The sequence below is a fragment of the Polyergus mexicanus genome, unplaced genomic scaffold, assembly GCF_030449975.1.
Source record: "Polyergus mexicanus isolate NDT 795.1 unplaced genomic scaffold, iyPolMexi1.0 SCAF_3, whole genome shotgun sequence".
Lineage (NCBI taxonomy): Eukaryota > Metazoa > Arthropoda > Insecta > Hymenoptera > Formicidae > Polyergus > Polyergus mexicanus.
The window spans coordinates 6,683,058-6,702,753 of record NW_027223323.1 but is presented as its reverse complement, the minus strand read 5'-3'; the positions used below and the strand labels follow the sequence as shown (position 1 = coordinate 6,702,753).

The window sequence follows — 19,696 nt, the reverse complement described above, 5'->3', positions numbered from 1 at the left end:
TCCCACATATAATACTAGATGGATGAATAACCAACAGTCATGATGCGCGAATATATAGAGATGGAGCTGTCGTGGAAATAAAGTTGCGCATGCGCTCTAAGCAAACACTATAAATCCTCACTAACGTATATAATTCGATCAAATATAAGGTATCGTTAGACCCCCCCTCAGCGAGAAAAGAAATGTAAAGAAAGTTGCAAGGAGAGATGAAAGTTTCTATCAAAGAAATAGAATATATTTAATATAAATAGTAATAAAAAAAGACGAGACTACAATGCGTTATCATTTTCACTATTAAAAAAACGCAAGAGATCTACAAGGGATACGCCTAATGTTGCAGCCAGATACGTTCGTATAGATGCAGCTGACGTTTAGCTGTGACGTCAACTTACGCATGCGCACGGAGATTCCCACATGGGAAAAAATCCCACGGTAGCGCGTCACTGCTCGATACTCGTGCGTGGTATAAAATAATTCGAGAGAAAAAGAGAGAAAACTCAATAGTGTATTTCTGTCTTTCAAGCGCATGCGCAATCGCGCATCTAATTCTGTGAGCATGGAAGGCAATCTATTCTTATTATATCTATAGTCACATGTGATCCAATGTGATCTGATCTGACGTTGTCACATGATCATGTCCGAAATTGATCGACGTTAAAGGGAGTGTCTTTTGAATTTAATAGTTTTCTCGGGCAACAATGTTTCGACAATTGTCGTTTCTTCTCGCCATCCTTGCCACAGGTAATTCTTTCTTTACTTTTAAGATAACTTTTTGAAAACAATCGAAATGTTTCAAGTTTGCCGTGATTGAATTTCTGGCTGTGGAAATCAATCCGTTTCCAAAGCAAACCAACAAAATATTCAGAAATATTTATTCAAAGTTATTTACAGTGAGGTCTTTTCATGAACTCTTCAAGTATTCTAAATTTTACGTTTGTTAAAAATTTATTTGTTTATTTAATGCACTTATATTTTTATATTTTGACTGTCTTATCCTTGATTTACTTTTAGTTTACGCCAGTGGTGAATTTGTCGTTCTTCATTCACCTGATAGTGTAGAATTCACTGTAAATGGAGAGATTGAGCAAAGCAGTCTCAAGGAGGTCTTATCCGCAGCTCTTGGTTATACTGGGAAACAGGTACATAAGTATCTTTAATCTCTTAATAGAAATATTTGACTATATAAATTCTTAGATGTGTCGCAGAGCTTTGCAAATATGTAAAACATTTAAATTATGAAAAGTTTTAAATTTTTGTTTTATTGAATCAATAAAAAGAACTAAATTCTTCAAAGCTCTATCTTTGAAACTTGGAATCTCTAATGTTTTTCTTTTGAATATTGTATCTATATCATATTTGAATATTTTTATTAAATATTTGTGATTTTACAGAAGGATGCGGATCATAACATTGCTATTTGGGATCCGTTTTCAATTCCCCAGGCATTAGTTGTTATAGCGTGTGATGGAATGGAGATGTTACCTCCTATGGAAGACAAGAACAAAATCACATATTCTTTGATTGTTGATGAAATGGAAGAGACCACCTGGCAAGCAATTAGAAGCAGAATAGAGGAACGAAGCAATGATAATACTTTGGTCAGAATTAACTTAAGCGATGGAGTTGATGCTGTAAGTACTAAACTAGATAAAGAATCAGTTTAAAAAAATTTCTTAAACGATACATTTCTAAGTAATTTAATATCTCATTATTAAACATGTATGCATATCTCTATTATATAAAAGATGTACTTCTTTTTAGGTATATGTTGATATTACTATAATATTATAATATCTCTTTGCTTTTTTTCTTGCTTGTTTTGTTTCCAATTTATCTCTTTCTGTCTTCTAAGAGAAGATTTAGTAATCAGTACTTTTACTTTGTTTATATATATATTTTGTTTTGCTTTTTAATTTTTTTCTTAATTATATTCTGAATAATATCTTTTAAATACAGCTAGGCCAATCAGCTCTCGGCGAACTGAAGCCAACTAACATAGAGAAATTAAAGTCTCTAAACTTAGAAATCGAGGAGGATCGCAAATTTGTCGAGGAGATGCAACTTCTTCATGCTATTGCTGACAATGCATCCTCTGCAAAAAAACATGACTCTGGCACAGATGTATATTGGCTGGTGGTGTCGGCGCTTAGAGCAGTCCTGGATCTTCATGGGAATACCTCGGCAGTGGCCAACGAGGCGTATATGTTACTGAATGACGCAATGGAACATGTATCTAAAGCTTTTGTGAATGCTTATGATGGCAAGGTATGTCAATTTATTCGAGATTTTATTTGTAATAATCATAATTTGTATTGATTCCTTGATTGTTTACTAATTGTTAGCCTATTTTTATGTTAATTGTTATATATAAATATAATTATAGATTTTCATATTTAAATACTTCCGGATGTCCATTCTAGGTTGTTATTTCGGCATTTACGAATGACGCCAGCAAGGTGAGGAATGCCCGCTCCGTGATTCTTGAGAGGCAGCGCAGAGACACTCTGGTAAGTGTTAATACTGTCTTAAATTCTGTATGCATTTTACAATCTCTTTATTATGTTTCAAACATAAAACTATGTGAAAATATTTGGGAGTATTGATCGAGAAAAAAAAATTTTAAAGAAGATTTATAGCAATATTTAAATAGAATTCAAAAATTGATAACGGTTTTCTTAATTATCAATGTAATCACATATAATTACATTGTATTTACACTTTCATCCAAACGATACACTTAGGCCTAACTGGATTATCTTAAATATTGCAGAACAAAAATCTGTTGAGAAAATACATACATATAATTTGTGGAGACAATTCTTATTTCATTATTAAAATAAAGAGAATATTAAAAACATAAATATTTGAATAAAATAAAAAAAAATGCATTGAGATTGAACTATGAAAAAATATATAATTATAAAAGTTTTCTATTCATTTATGTTTTATTAAATTTTCTGTACAAGAAGAAAAATATTCATTTACAATTTAAAATTACTGTATTATTCCAGTCATTTTATGATATGCCACAATATATAATATATTTTAGTAAACATTTATAAAACAGCAAATTTTGTAACTGACTTTTCTAAGTAAGTATCATACTTTTTGCCAATTGATTAGTTTTTTTTTTTTAATTTTCTTATTTGGTAATATAATAGGAAGGAATTGTGAAATATACATTAATTGTAATTTAGCGATCACCAATAGTTAACTCCAATTATTCGGAACTGTTACACATAAAATCGCAATATTAGTAGTTCACTAAAATCTATTTCTACTTTATCTGTACCAGTTTTATAATTATTACGGGATATTTTGTAGGCTTATAAGACTAACAGTGTTAAATCCACTGGTGGTGCAAAGGGAGCGCCAATTAGTTCAGACATTAATAATTTTTTCGTCAAGGTATCGTGTCGAATTACGTTGCATGAATCATTACTTGATTGACAGTGTTTTTTTTCCGATTTAGAGTATTTAGTAGTTTTTTGCATGAATCTCGCGAACACGACGAATTACTCGAAATACTCTAATCAAAACTTACAAACTTACTTGTCATCAATCAGCCGATATCTATCTACATCGTGTTCCCCTTTTTTCAGAATTTCCGTCGTATAATTTCTCTAATTTGAGGAATTTTTTTAGCAAGTTTCTAAAACTCGGCAAAACAGAGATACTTATCAAATTCTTGATATTTTACTATTTTTAAATTTTTATGTAAATAAAAGCTCGATAAATTTAGATTGTCGCTAATATTTTTCGATCTACACGGAAATATCTCCACTGATAAATTTAAATATATACTATCTAGCTATCTGCTAAAATAATATTCTAAAAATGAATAAAATTTAAAGTTCAAAATAAATAAATCAAAGTACTCGTGGAATTAAAGCCTTGAAGTTCTGGTATCTTCAGAGTCTTGAAAACTGGTGCTTCAACCACTACTGAGATACTGAACAATACTGATTGTAGCAAGACGGCGAACGAGACGGGCAAAGTAATAAAAATGGTGAAGAGGAGAAAAATAGTATGAATAGTACTAGCGAGTCCAACACTGTCGACAACACTACTGAACGTACGGGCGTTCAGGATGATAGCGGGACGTCGGAAAAGTCCGACCTGGACTCCGTTAATAAGGAGTATAAGATAGATACTAACACACAGACAAAAGGACAGGTACATATTAACATGCATCACAATGGATGGGTCTAGGGGAAAATCAGATAGGTTTATCTTTTTCTTTTATTTATTTTTTTATTTTTTTATTTTATTTTTTTTAATTTAATTTTTACATTTTAATGCCATTGCGATGACATAACATTTATTTTATTGACTTTGTAAAATTAAGAATATATATGATATATATGATATATCAAGAGAAAAAAACAAATTTATAAATGTCATGAAAATTTAATAAATAAATTTACGAAGAGAAAAATCAAGGGAAAGAAACAAAACTTAATAGATATAATTCTACGTTCATGTTGCAATCAAGAGAGATAGGATTGAAATAAAATAATTAAAATAAGTTTAAATAATTAAAAAGGAAAATTAAAAAATTGTATTAAATAAAAATAAAGTTTTTATAAATTTAAAATTATGGAAAAATTGTGACAATATGACTTGTCAAATTCTTTCCTGGGCCCTTCCATTGTTTTCGTTCTGCCAAACCTTATATACAGGATATTAGAACACCTGAGTTGTAAGGAGATTAATTTAGTGTTTATGAAATACTCTAGTAATGCCAAACAAAATTAATAAAGAATTTTTCAACACTTATCCCCAATTTAGCTTTAATTTTTTAAAAACTTTTAATTACATGACTTTTGCTTGCATTGAAGCTGCTTGCATTCAAGCTATCTGCTTGTTAATTAATGCTTATATGACGCTTAGTCATAGTGATTTTTTTAGTTAGGCAGCGAATTTTTTTATCGTATCTGAGAAACAGAAGGAGTAGTCCAAGTAATTACTTTTTATACAAAGAAGTTTACTTATTAGTTTATATCAATATTATTATATACATAAATATATACGATAGAGCTCTTATAATTTCAAGCTTGTTTCCTTCTTCTTCTCAAGTGCAAAATTATAACTTTGCATGAAGGTTTGCCGTGTTCGATATTGCATGTGTATATTTTAATGACGATAAATTTATAAGTGACGATTTTCAATTGAAACTTTCCGGTGGAAAAGATTTAATTGTATAATTAATTGTTTAACAAGTATTAAGGGTGAATCTTGTTACCGAGTCCTAGGTCTTTGAATTACATATGTTAAATTAAGGGAAGTTCTTTATGCATCAATATTTCGCTGAATCTTTTTGATCTCACTCGTTCGAGCAAAGTGTGTAAAAGGCGTAGAATGCTATTTAGTAAATTTAGCAGGTATACCACAAAAGCATTTTTACAAGATGGAAATTTGTAGGTTCCTCGTAGACTGCTCTTGTCTGTCCAGCGTTACATCAATTTTTCTGTTTCAGCCTGAATTTTCCGGTCGTGCGAAAACTTATACAGAAAACTATCCTGTCATCTTCAACATACTGCTGTGGTTTGGTGTTATTTTCTTCTTCTCGCTATTAGCCATTTGCAGTATGTATTTTCTTGGATATCAAATCATATTTAGCCCAATGCCTGGGGATAAGAGTGATTTATTTTGAATATATGATGTGTGATGAATTTCGTGCGGGCGCGAAATATATATGAGAAATAATATTTAAAACGAAAAATCTTTAAAATTCTGATTGTAAGGCTCTTAATTTTTTCATTGTGCAGTTATATTTAATCAAGAGTGAGAAATTTAATGAATTTTTTGCTTGCGAAATACATTGAAATAAATAAATTTATTTATATCACTTTGTCAGGATATATCAAAGACTTTTCGATTTGTGAGTTAATAAATAGCAAATTTTGATTAATTATCATAAGTTTAGTCTACTTTGCTGGAAATATAGGTCACATATTGAGAGATTATATATAAGTTATATATGCATTTATCAATGCAGGAATAAAAAAAAGTTTGCTATATATTTTATAAATTTATATTATATCCAACGTGAGATAATATACAAAATTTACTTCGGTGTCTAGAAAAAAAATTGGGAATGAAAAAAATTCATATAATTTCTCGTTTTTCACATCATAGTCCAATTTGGCTATAGTGAGAAAACGGAAGTTTTAATGTGGAATGCTTAATAGCTTTAATGACTTTAAAAGATATTAGTTTTCAAAACCTCAGATATACATATTTGTGTTAGAGAGATTTCATAAACAGAAGCCAAGAATTGTGTGCTGAGATAAGTTTTCTTTGGTATTTAATCATAGTATAAATCTCTCGACGATGAAATCCTCTCTCGAAGGCGATAGTCAAGTTTTGATATTTTCAGTCGCCATCGCGGATATGGATCCAGGACGGGACTCTATCATTTACAGAATGACATCGAACCGAATGAAGAAAGATAATTAAAGTATGGATATATATATAGTTGCAATTTTGTGATATGTGTTCTGTGCGAAGTATACTTATCGGAGCACTCCTGTATGCGTAATTTATTAGCTAGCTGGAGAGAATTCAAATAGCAACGTTTATTACATATTTCCATATCATGTAGGTTCTGTAAATTGATCGACTCAACTTTATCAGAGCTACACATTAAGTAGCAAATATATAATTATATCTCATTTCATTCAATCATATGTGACAAGGTAATCGTTACATTATAAGAGTTGCGTAAATTTGTATATTCCCTTGAGAGCCAATAAAAAAATTGGCTATCCTAAATACAATGTAACCATCCAAATTAAAGAATTTTTATCGTTGAAAATGTAATCCTAATAAATTAAATCTCCAATGTCGTAACATTCGAAAATAACTCTTATGACATATGTTGCGTTTCTAATGTCGCAAAAAAATAGAAATCACTCTCGGTTGTGTGTGTGTGTGTCTGCAACATTAAAATCTTATTTCTCCGAGATTTATAGCAATATTTTTATCTCCGTTTCTGTATGTGTGATACTCGATTTGTAAAAATTCCCACTTGTTAAATTAACGCAAGCGACACGTGACGTGTCATTACGTGATTTATTTCACCTTGTTCCGTGTAATAATGCATAATCGTATCAATTTTCCATTTTGTTCATTTTTCATTTTGTGTCAAAAATAAACTGTGTACACGTATGAACATCAGAAATGCTGGAGACCAAATGTTGAGTCATAATATCTTAATCAAAGTATCAACGTACAAATTAGCTATTTCTATGTTGTTTAATTTTGCACGGCATACACAACGTACTTTCAATTTTGCCGCGCGAAAAGGACGCGCGATCGCGGCAAACGTCAGAGTGCTGCGCATGTCACGTGACTTTCGAACGTAGCTTGCGATTTATAATTTTGTACGGCGCGCATCCCAGCACAAGTAATTGCTTTTTTAGTGCGCATTTATTGAAATTGCTCCTTAGATTGAGAATTATTTGTATATTTATAAATGCGAAGTAAAATTAAATAAGAAATCAAGTTTGAAGTCTCGCGAAAAAACCCGCGAATAAAACAACTTGGATCATTCGTGCGCGACAGACGCTTTTATACGCTACCTGACGAATTCGAATACGATTGCGCGAAACTTCATATCGTGCCATATCGAGTCGGTGCGGCATCGGTGCAACGATCGCTCCTCATCTCTCACGTATCTTATTCGCCGAAAATCAAAATTTCGCCCAGGCAGGTGAGTACCGAATGTACCGAGATGGAAGACATGGAGAGATTGCCGTAATATTCGATTAATCGGATATGTTTTATCGCTCTTGTTGCTTTGATATATTTATATGTGAACTAGCGAGTATGATGAAACCATAGCGTTAAAATTTTTTCTCGTTTTGATCGTTTCGAGTGTTAATCATCAAAGTGTCTTTTGAAATGAATTAAAATTTTAAATTTCATATCTTTCAGAAAGTGAATTCTATTACCCAGACGAAGAATTCTATTAGTAATATCAAACTGGGATATATTGACCTCGTAGATTATTGTGGCTTCAGCATCAAGTTGGTGTAAAAAGAGCAATCGAAAGCGGAAAAGTTGGTAAATGCTTAAATATATTATGTTCATAAATTTATTAATTAGAATAACAAATTTCGGATGAAAAATATCTTATATGGTAAAAGGAAGATACCTGATGTATATATACAGTATATATAAATTTATTAACGTTGTAATATATATAATTCTAATATGTCCATTCTCTCTCTCCTTTTCTCTCTTTCTACGCCGCTATTACACAACTTATTATAATATCTCTGATTTTTCCTAAATATCTTACCTTGAAATACTTGTTTCAATAGATTCGTATATTATTAGTTAAGTCCACGATTATATTTTCTAAGCACGCGTGTGTGTGTGTGTGTATATATATGAATGTCTCGTGATACATTTTATAGACAATTATATCGCGCATTTTAATTCATATTTCTAACGATCAAATATAAGAAATCTTTCCTTCTGATATTTTAGACATTAGTTTTAATGGCAGAATTTTATCTTTTCAAATAAATATTTTTAAATAAATGTTTAATATAAATGTAATATATTACATAGTATTTCCAAATAAATGTATTAATTTTCTTTATTTTATATTATTACACAGTCACAGATTTTGAGATAAATATTTCTATTTTAATTTCTATTTGAATTTATAAATTAATTTATTAATTCATAAGATTTATCATTCTTTGCTTATTCTTAATTCAACAAATCAATGTTGTTATTTTTTACTTCAACGGATTTATAATTTTATTATTGCTTCATTATTAATTTTATTTTGTAAGTTCATTAATTATAACATTTTCGTTATATTATCAAACATTAAATTTTCAAAATGCGCAATATAAAATCAAATATAATCAACGATTCTGATCGGTTTTTATCACTTTTTAGGTTCATAATAATATACACTTATTATCAGCTTCTTAATGATCGACAATCGATTATTCTTTGTGTTATTGATGATCCTCGACAATGATACGCATCATCTGAAGCTCTTTCGATCAATTTCTAACGGTATCATGCATTTTACATTTCTCTATATAATGTATATATAATTCCATTTAAACTCTATTATTATATAATATAGTTTTACTCAAGAAATAAGTATAATTCTCTAAATGTATACATCACTATACGGAGCTTTTACAGAAATCAGATTTGTTTCATGAACATATATGATACATGTAGATTAGTACGGGCAAGAGTTAATTATGATTTTATTTATTTAAGATAATCGAAAGATATAGTATCACATCGAATCAGTCTTATTCGATGCTTCTTAATAATTAAAATTGCGATAAATGTATTTGATATATATATATATATATATATATATATATATATATATATATATATATATATGATGCAGAATACTATACAAAAATCTCTGAATCATATTAAAAGTTCGCGAAATATGGTTTATAATTTTATACAATCGCACATTAAATTAATATATATGCATGTGTGTATGTGAGTCTGATTTAATTTTAAATGATATGAATACGTTAAGATCGTTACTTTTATCACGCGATATGTATTTCTTAATAACCGGATATCTAAAGAAATACGAGATAAAAGTTAAACTTAAAAAAAGGGAGAAAAAAGAATTTGGAAAGTAAAAGGTCGATAAACAATAACGCACGTAGGAACGCGATGAAATTCTCTTCGATGAAATTTTTCTTCTTCTCTTCCTTTTCTGAGATAATCAGTAGAAAATATCTCTATCTGAGATCCGAGTCGTATCAAGGATCCATGATAAATAGATGCTGCGCGTAGTATAAGATCTGAGGTCGACTCCTCTCGACGTCTCGACGAAGGTTTTCACCCCACTTTCGGCTCGATCCCCTCTACCTACGCTCTCGTTACGTACCCACCCCACCTTAAGTTCTCCAACAACACCTGTCGTTACGACGGCGAACGTCTGGCTTTTCGCTAGTCTGACGTATATACGGCTGTCGCAGGTTCTCCCGAGATTCTTGTCGCGTGTAGTCCTGCCGCCTGCGCATTCATTGTCGTTCTCTTTTACCAGCGCGATTTATTTATTTTCTTTGTTACGCGTTAGTCGCGCGGCGAGGTTGTCATCCGGGTGTGTTGTTTGTTGTTGTTATCGCGTACGAAAAATTGTGTCAGGTCCAATCACGAAAGAACTTTTGGTCCAAGGAATGTCTCGCAGTGATAGTGTGGAAAAATAAGGGTTTGTTGTATGGAAAAGTATGAAAATGATTTGAAGTGAATTTATGACACAATCCTGATTTCGAACAAATGCTAATTTTGCTGTATTTGATTAAATTTTGTAGACAACATCCCAAAAGTTTAAGATTGATCGTCTCAATAACGTGCGAGCAGAAATTTAATTGTCAGATGCGACAAATTCAGTGAAAGAGATAAAATAGCATGATCGCCGTGTAATTTTTTTTGACAAATTTTTTTTATTGCGAGATATTTAGTTTAATAGATTTTAATAAAATTTACGAGCGGAAATTTAATAAGTTTTAACAGTATCAATTTTATAAATGACGAATTAAGTTTATATGTGTGTGTGTGTGTGTGTGTGTGTGTGTGTGATTTAAATTTTATTTAGCATCTAATAAATTTAAGAGAATCTCTATAATACTTTTTCAAACTACTTCCGTATTTACATTTTCAAATATTTAACTTACTCTTTGAAAAACTCGATTCAATAATTTTTGTTTGTATTGAAACATAACTCTTTCTTACGAAAGTTTCATTAAATTATCGTGTAAATAAATTAAGATTATATGAATAATTATGTGAATTATATGAATTTAATTAATTATGTGAATATTAATCCCAATTTTAAAAATAAATTCATTGCAGAATTTTCAAAGGACTGTAAAAATTGGAGATTGATTGATTATCGCGGAAAAGTGCGCATTTTATACCCTGCGGGACCGGGAGAAAATCACGTGATACGCACATTGTCGTGCTACTTCGAGACCAGTCATACCTGTAATTCTGTATCCACCACGTGGTCGATCGCAATCTTGTAAACATACTTATTGCACCGGTGATCATCGATCTAGGAGAATATTATCTTTTATTGGATCAATCGATATTTATCTCGATGTAATTTATAATAATATAAAATATACATATAGGATCTCGCATTTCTCATGAAATATCGTCGATACAACGTTCCCGCAAAATTTTTTGGGATATATAGAAGAAGGAAGAAGTCAAAAACTCTAAAAAAAGAAAGAAAATTGAAAATATTTCAGAGAAAAATAATGAGACTATATATAAAAAAATTTTATTTATATATATATATATATTTACATATATATTGTTCACAGAATATATATATAACATACAGCGCTTATATCAAATAATCATTAAAATTCTTACACAGAGATAGCTTTATATATTTAGGACTGACGAGAGAGATAAAAGCTTTGAACTTTAATGAGAAATTAAGTTCTTGGAAGTCACAAAATTTGAAGATGGCTATTGATGATTGAATTGTAATATACTATATGTATATATGTATTAATGTTTTTTTAGAAAAAGTTTAAAATTTTATAACAATCGAAATAATGTTGTAATAAAAGAAAATGTTTTTTCGGGCATAAGTACTGTTTTCTTCCAAACGTCGAACAATAAGAAAACAGATAATTTGTTAGTTGAATGATTTATGTGATTCGCGCGCGCATAAGAGTTAGTGCGTGCGGGGAATATTAATTAGTTTAATGATTATTTGAAATAACTTAAAATCTTAGGCGGCCTGCATAAAAACGGTTAATCTATAACTTGGAAAAAATTTAGACAAATCAATATATATTAAATTATAATATCAAGACAGTGAGACATTTCTCGATTCATTTCCGAGAAAAAGCAATGATCAATCAACTTTATAGGAAATAAAAGAAATTCGTAAAGTAGTTTCATTAAAAAAATATCCTTGGAACCTTAACACGTTTTCCTCTTTAAAAAATATATATATATATATATATATATATATATATATATATGTGTGTATCTCACAGAAAAGAGATTATTTGAACAAGAAATGTTTATCGAGACATTTCTTATAAAAGAAACATTTTTTAAAAAGACTCGGCAAAAAAATTCACGGGAGGGAATGTTGTCGAAGAATAATTCTTTGAATAACAATACTCTTTAAGAAGAAGCTTTTGATGAATATTTTTGTGAAAAGATATTTGATGAAAGAATTTGGAAGGAAGAGTTATTAATATAATTAAGAAATACTGAGAAAATAATTATATATGAAGAGACTATTCTAAAAAATTTTTTCGAAAGTATTCTAAGAATATTTTGAAAACACTTTTAAAGAGAAAATGTCAATGAATAGTCTGATCTATATCAAAGAGAAAAATGAACATACGCACACCCTCTCTCTCTTTTTTCCTCGCAATTACATCTTTTCCTTGATTCTCTTAAAAATGTTTTTCAAGAGAAGATATTCCCCGAGAAGTGATTTATTTATTCTTATAGCTTTCCTTCTCTTTGCTTCTCGATCATTGATCGATCGTTTCTTATTCTTGAAGCTAATCACTTTCTATTTCCGGATTTAGCGAAGATTGGTACTTTGTGATCGCCGAGGATGACAGTCAAGGAGTTGTTTGCGCGAACATTGCGAGACGTCGCGACGCTGGGTCGACGAATTAAGCATCGCGACTTCGATTTTACGTAATGTCGATCCACTGCTACTGCTACCAACACCGTTGGGGGAACTTGTCAAGGTCACGGATCGCGGAAAACGCACTGCAGGTCCGTAACGAGGCATCGTCGCTGAAGCCACTATTGATTCTACTAGTCTAGCGAAGAGCGAAGAGTTTCATAAGTCGAGAGAGCGAAATCCCTTGAAGAAATTAAAAAAGGTGAAAAAGAATTCGAGAGAATAAATAAATCCGCTATTTAACGGGATTTAAAGGATTGAGAAAGAAGCACAGAACCAAGAAAAAAGAAAGAGACGAAAGAAACTTAAGACGTTAAGAAAGGTGATGAAATTAATAAATCTGAGAGATTGGCAAACAGATGAGAAAGGTGAGAAACACTGAGAGAGAAAGAAATCGGAGAAACTGAAGAACTTAGAAAAATTTGGGAAAAAAATGAGGATTGAATAATATTTAACATATATACATAAGCGAAATTAGAATATAGAGAAAAACGAAATTGACTAAAGTGAGAAAATTGACGATATTGAATAAAAAGATAACATGCGGAGAATAAAATATAAAAATAAAAGAGAAATTGTGAAAAAAAGTGAAAAATGCTAATTAAATGTCAAGATATAGGATGATTCTTCATTTTTTATAAATATCTCTTTTTAAATACCTTATTCGAATTTTTCGAATATTGAGAGAAGCAAATATTTTCTTGCTTTGTCTCTTCTCTCTTTCGTCGATTTTAATTTTCTGCTCGATTCAAACTAACACCGTAACATTGATTCTTGAATTATTACGGAAATAAAGTTGAATTAAAAAGATATCCGCGCGCATGCTTCTCGGAAGAAATAAAGCTGAAAAAAGATACCTAACAAAGCTTAAAGGCGATACTTGGACCTTGCTTGCTCATAACGTCGTAAGTGTCTTTTCCTGTCTAGATATCATCATGGGCACGTCTTTCTCGCGGAATTTTTTTGGTTCGCATTTGAGTGACCTTCCGGCGAGAGAAGGCGTCGCGGAAATTCGTGAGAACATACACGCCTAAAATTTCGAATTAAATTCGTTCACGCTGTTGTTATTGCTGTTTCAAGTGCGCAGAATCACGATGTCTCTTTCGCGGATTCGTCGCGACCTTCAGCTCGCGAGGGGCGCAAATTGTCGCGGATCGAGTGATTTTTTTTCTCGACGTAACAGATACTTTTGCATCCGTAGATCATCTCAGATTAGTAAATTGTATCGAACAATTCTATTTCTGCACTCTGATGAATTTATCGTTTAATATCCGATTAAATTTTGATATCAACTTAATTTATATATAAATATTTTCATTTTTGATATAATTTACAAAAATATTTTTTATAAAGAATATTTGGAATCGTTATTAAATGCAGATTTTTTTTGTTGCATTTAAGCCGAATTTTCGTTTGCATAAATAAAGTAAAAATAAGCGATGAAATATTTTTGCGTTTTTAAGTTTAACACAAATATAAAAATATAATTTTAATAAAAAATAAAAGCAATCTTGATATTTTATACGTTATTTTATTTCTTTGATAATTTGAATTATTTTATTAAACGTAATATTTTTTTATCTTATATTTAAATATGAGTTGAGATGGGTTTTATATATATATGAAATTTATCTTAATTATGGAGAAAATTTTGCCTACATTAGTCAAAAAATCAATCTTTATAACTAAGATGTCAAAATTAAATATGAATTAGGCCAAAAATTCTCTGCTATTGCTCTGTAATATAAATAGCATATAAATAGCTCTGTAATATACATAACAGATATATTTCTAATTAAAGACGAGGATTGGAATTGGAATCGTTATTCGCGTGATTAAGATATTGCAAATATTAGAAAAGTTTTAATGATCTCTTTATTCGCTAAGAAAACTCAACAACATCCAAGTATCACAAGAAATAACGCTATATATTTATGAATCAGGTAATCGCAACGACGAAGGACGCCGGATGCCTGACGTCGCGACGCTTCGCGGGACTTGACGAGAGCAGACAGAACGATGAGCGTCAGAATAATTGTGAGTGTCACCGAGCTTACGAATATGGATGCCAAGGATCGCTACCTCGTCGAAGGCATCGGTAAGTATTTTCTTCAAATTTTCTATTCCGTAAAAATGGTATCGTTTTGGGGGAAAAAAAAAAAGGTTTCTAATAAAACAATGTCAAATTATATTTTGACGAAACTGTGTCGCACAAACAAAGATTTCTTATCGACATACGTATGTTGTAATCACAATAATACTTAATCTTTTATTTATATTTATTGTACATCTATATCTTTGATTATACGTACGGACGATTGCATCAATGTTCGGAATGTTCGAACTCTGTATCTTTAAATAAGATCAGAGATACGCATAGTATCCGTTTGAATGGAGAATATATGGAGGCGATTGTTACTTACGTAAACGACATTTTACGACGTAAAAGATGACTCTGTCAGATAACAAAATATAAGAATAAATCGGGTTTTTTTTTATATATAACGAGCGTTCTTATATCCGAGAGAGAGAGAGAGAGAGAGAGAGAGAGAGATATCATTCTGTGTCATTCTTCCACATAGATCGCACGATTCATTAATTGTGCATTTTCCTACTCGCGTATACCAGTTGAAACACACATATTATGTTAAATTTTAAACGATTGCAAGAGAAAAACTTCGCCGGGACGCGTTCGCCAAAACATATATGTTGATTTGGCTTTCGAGTACGCTCATTATCGAGTCGATCGAGCTCATACGTTTATACGTGCAATTATACGAATTTGTCCGTGCATTTCGCTGCTACTAACTTCGATGGCAAATAAATATCCACGTCATTTACGAGACTCATTCGCACGCAGCAGATAAGATCAGCAAATGAACCGCGCGACAAAATCAAATCTCCCCATCATATGACTCGTCTGAGATCTATTTTTAGCATTAAACGTTTTAATTTTAAATTCCATTTTAAATAAAATCACACGACATCAGTTTATATCGTAAATTTTTGAACAAATTTCTCGGAGCATCTTTTTCATCATTTAAAGGGATGTACAAAATTCTTAATATCCGTCGGAAAGTTCTGGTTCTTCAAAAATTTCGAGAACATTTTATTTTTTATGACAAAATAAAATCGTTTCATTGGAAATATCAAGTGCGACGAATAATGTCTGATAAGTTTTAACGAAAGAGAGAAAAGGAGAATGCAATATTATTCCGTCATAAATAATTAATAAGTTTTACGAAAATATCCAGAGGCGTTTCGTTTGATCTAGATATCGATTTTATTCGATCTAAAGAGCAGATATTATTGCTCAGCATGATTTAATAGACTTTATCTATATCAAAAAGATCAGTATAATTATGTATCGTCAGCATTATATTATATAATCTACTACTGATACCTGCGATTTTCTACCGATCAAATCGCCTATCGATAATTTTACACTGATTTTTCTCGCGGGAATTTAATACATTTATTGGAAAAATCTCATGGTGGGAAAAAGAACGCGTGAGATTATTAAAGTAATAGAAATCACGTTGAAATTTTGAAAAATTTTTTTGATTATTTGTGTGTGTTATTTTATTAGAAGTTTAGAATTATATTTGTAATTGGGATATTTAAATGCAATCTTTTATTTGCTCCACTTAATTTAAGGGATCGCGAGTATATTCTTTCTACTTTATTTATGACGAAAATGTTTATAACTTTGCTCATATGATCGATTTGACTAATATTTGAAAAAGATCCGTCATTGAAACATTAAAAAATTTTAAAAAAATAATACATTTTTGCATGACGAAGCATACACATTTTTCGTGTAATCTAATCTAATACAGTGGACTATACAAGGGAAGGGGTGATAACTGAACAATTACATTATTGACACGTGATAATAAGTGATTAACTATATAACGATCTTTATTTCAACTATGCTTTCGCGCATTCCTTATCGTCAGCCTTCGTGAAAACGCAAAAACAACTTATCCTTGACTTTGAAGCATTTTACCTTTAAGACTTTAAAAATATGCAATATGTAAATATTTTTAAACTGCGATGCACACACAAACAAAAGAACATGATGTGATTCATGTTCTCAAGTTTCGAGAGATTCCAAAAGTTTTAAAGATAAATATTTTAAAAATAATAATCTTCTTATACTCAAATATTTATTTATCATGACTTAAAAGATCATATATATACAGGGTGTCCCATTTTAAACGACCCACTTAAATATCTCAGGGACACTGCGTTAAATCGAAAAATGTTTCAAACAAAAGTTGTGTGGCTTCAAGGGGGCCATAAGATAGTGACAATGATTTGACCTTGGAAAATCATTTGAAGGTCATGTGAAGGTCAACTTTAAAATCTTAAATGGAAACCCCCATTTTTTTATTTAGTATTCTTGTAGCTGACATCGAGAGTTTTTCAACTTATTATTCTGTACATAGAAGTATTACGGTAAAATTATCGAAAACTGAATATTTTACGAAATATTTTATTTTTTATATCAAAATATGTCAGATTAAAATATAAAATAACTCAAAAAGTAGTTAATGAAAAAATACTTTATTATAGTGTTTTGGAAAGCTCTCGATGTCAGCTACAAGAATACTAAATAAAAAATGGGGGTTTCTATTTAAGATTTTAAAGTTGACCTTCACATGACTTTCAAATGATTTTCCAAGGTCAAATCATTGTCACCATCTTATGGCCCCCTTGAAGCCACACAACTTTTGTTTGAAACATTTTTCTCTTCCGGGCTTGGTTTTTGAGATATTTGACTGGATAGATTAAAATGGGCCACTCATATATATAATTTTGATAACGTATATGTGAGAAAAAGAGATAAATAATGTTATATATTAAATTTTTATTTATTTTATTAATATTGCGTTGAATATTTTCTATCACATTTGAAATGTAATGTCCCGAGCTGTAAAAAATATTATGCTTTTAATTTAAAAATCAACGTTAGTTTCGCATGAGAGTTAAGTGTGTTATTTGTATGGCACCATCTAGGTCGTATTTGTAGATTTCGGTAATCAGAAGCGGAACGTCGTCATCGTTGCGGTTAATGAAATTTTTTGCGGTTCTCCGCGGTTCCAAGTTCAAGATTGTTACGCTGCGTAGCACGTTCCACAATTTCCAACGGACTACTATATCGATGTCGCTTCCATTTCACAATTACCTGACGAGGAAGTAACGCAGTCAACCACGTGCCTTCGCGTCACATGTTTGACTTTGTGACGTGATAAATAAATCATATCCATATGCGCTCACCTCTTATCTTTTCGTCGGATGCGGAAACATGTTTTGTTCTCGTCGTTGAACATGCGAATTCTTAATTTCCCACATCTATCGTTCTTACATGTCTTTTTGAACATTAAGAATGATCAGATTCTCTCTTTCAAATATTTTATCTTTTTTGAAAATATAAATCTTACAAAATATTAGAAAAATTACGTTTATTATAGCGGTAAAAAAATTAAATTAGTTTTTTTTTTGTTATTTTTCTTGCCACATCATAATTCTTTTGAGCGAGGATATATTTTTATTTTGCCGGTGGAGAAGAGATCATTAATATATTCACTACTCTTATGGTTCCGCGACCTGCCGTCGAATAAAAAAGAAATGCATACAGATATAAAAGAATGCACATTTTTATCATATTGCGAAATATTAAAGAATTATACGATGTTGAATTACGATGCGAGATAAACTTGTCTTTTACAGAGTAAATTATCTTAAAATGCAAATATTACAACAAGTCGACATAAAGATTAGAATAAACACTAATGTACTCCGGAATATACAATACTTCAAAATTTTTGGATTAAAAAAAATCAAATTCAGATTCAATTCTTCGCTGTTAAAAAAATGGAAGATAGAAATATATTTCTATCTTCAAGAGATCACGTTAATCCTAAGAATTTATTTTATATAAAAAAGATTTTTGTGAATAGAATTAATTTTAAATAAACACAAATTCATCATTACGGATTCACAGAATTTTTTCATGCTAATTTTATAGCGTTGTATTTTTATCTTGAAACTGCTCTCAATTGTCTTACCGAGGATGAATAGCCAGATTTCCGGACGTTAATTAATAAATGATCCTTAAGATACGGCACAGCAGGAAGCTACTGAAACGATTGCAGTGAAGATAATAACAGCTGACTCACTCGTTTACGCTTAACGATGTTTATAGCCGACGATTACGCAAGACGGACCTTTAGCATCACGCCCATTAACGGAAATATAATTCGCCGAATAAATCGCCGTGATGTCATTTCACAGGATCATGAATCCCGAGAGCAACGAACCACTCAAGCATCATCTCGTCTCAAAGTCCAGAGATCTGATCATCATCCATGATTTCCTGGGCTATGGAAAAATGCTTCCAGAATCTGCTTTTTTTTTTTTATGAATCATACGTGAACTTTGATCATCATTATCATGCACGAATGCGATAATTCTTATAAATCAGCCTATGTGGTACTTAAATACCGATATCGAAAGTGTTGATATTTTCTTTGAATATAAATCACGTCAAATAACGCGTATAAAAAATAAATCATAATAACGTGATATATTAGTTGATATACCAATTAAATTGGAATCGTAATCAACAATTGACTAATTATAAAAGAGATGATATATTGAAATTCCCTCACGTAAATTGATTTGAAAGTATAGATTATTGTATATTTGTTATTAAAGTTATATATATATATATACAATATAAATATTATTTTAATAACAAATCGTAACAATATAATAAGAATAAAATAAGAAAAAATAAAAATATAAGAATGAATTAAAATTATACATAAAAGCATTATATATAGAAACGTTATATCTATGTGCATAATCGCAGTTAATAATTCTTGAAAATCAGACAAATTTCGCATCTGCGACGTACAAAGCGCAGATTTGCGCAGATATTTCCATGAAAATCATTATGTTCCGGTGTATGAGAACACGCCGTGATGTGATCCGAGGCCG

The 19,696-nt window shown here is 30.7% G+C and overlaps 1 protein-coding gene across 5 annotated transcripts; it reads left to right on the top strand.

The window, feature by feature from the left end:
- The first annotated feature begins 607 nt into the window (after positions 1–607).
- On the top strand, positions 608–14,718 carry Atp6ap2 (ATPase H(+)-transporting accessory protein 2). 5 transcript variants are annotated; one of them, XM_070316636.1, is made up of 10 exons: positions 608–741; positions 1,012–1,139; positions 1,392–1,631; positions 1,957–2,265; positions 2,421–2,507; positions 3,973–4,176; positions 5,480–5,588; positions 6,383–8,070; positions 12,585–12,780; positions 14,632–14,718. In XM_070316636.1, exons 1-8 carry the CDS (start codon positions 699–701, stop codon positions 6,460–6,462), a joined length of 1,200 nt encoding a protein of 399 aa, XP_070172737.1. In that variant the 5' UTR covers positions 608–698; the 3' UTR covers positions 6,463–8,070; positions 12,585–12,780; positions 14,632–14,718. The 5 variants fall into 5 exon arrangements, with proteins under 5 accessions (XP_070172737.1, XP_070172736.1, XP_070172735.1 ...); XM_070316635.1 differs by having other exon boundaries at positions 12,585–12,890; XM_070316634.1 differs by having other exon boundaries at positions 12,585–13,056; positions 14,632–14,716.
- The last annotated feature ends 4,978 nt before the right edge of the window (positions 14,719–19,696 follow it).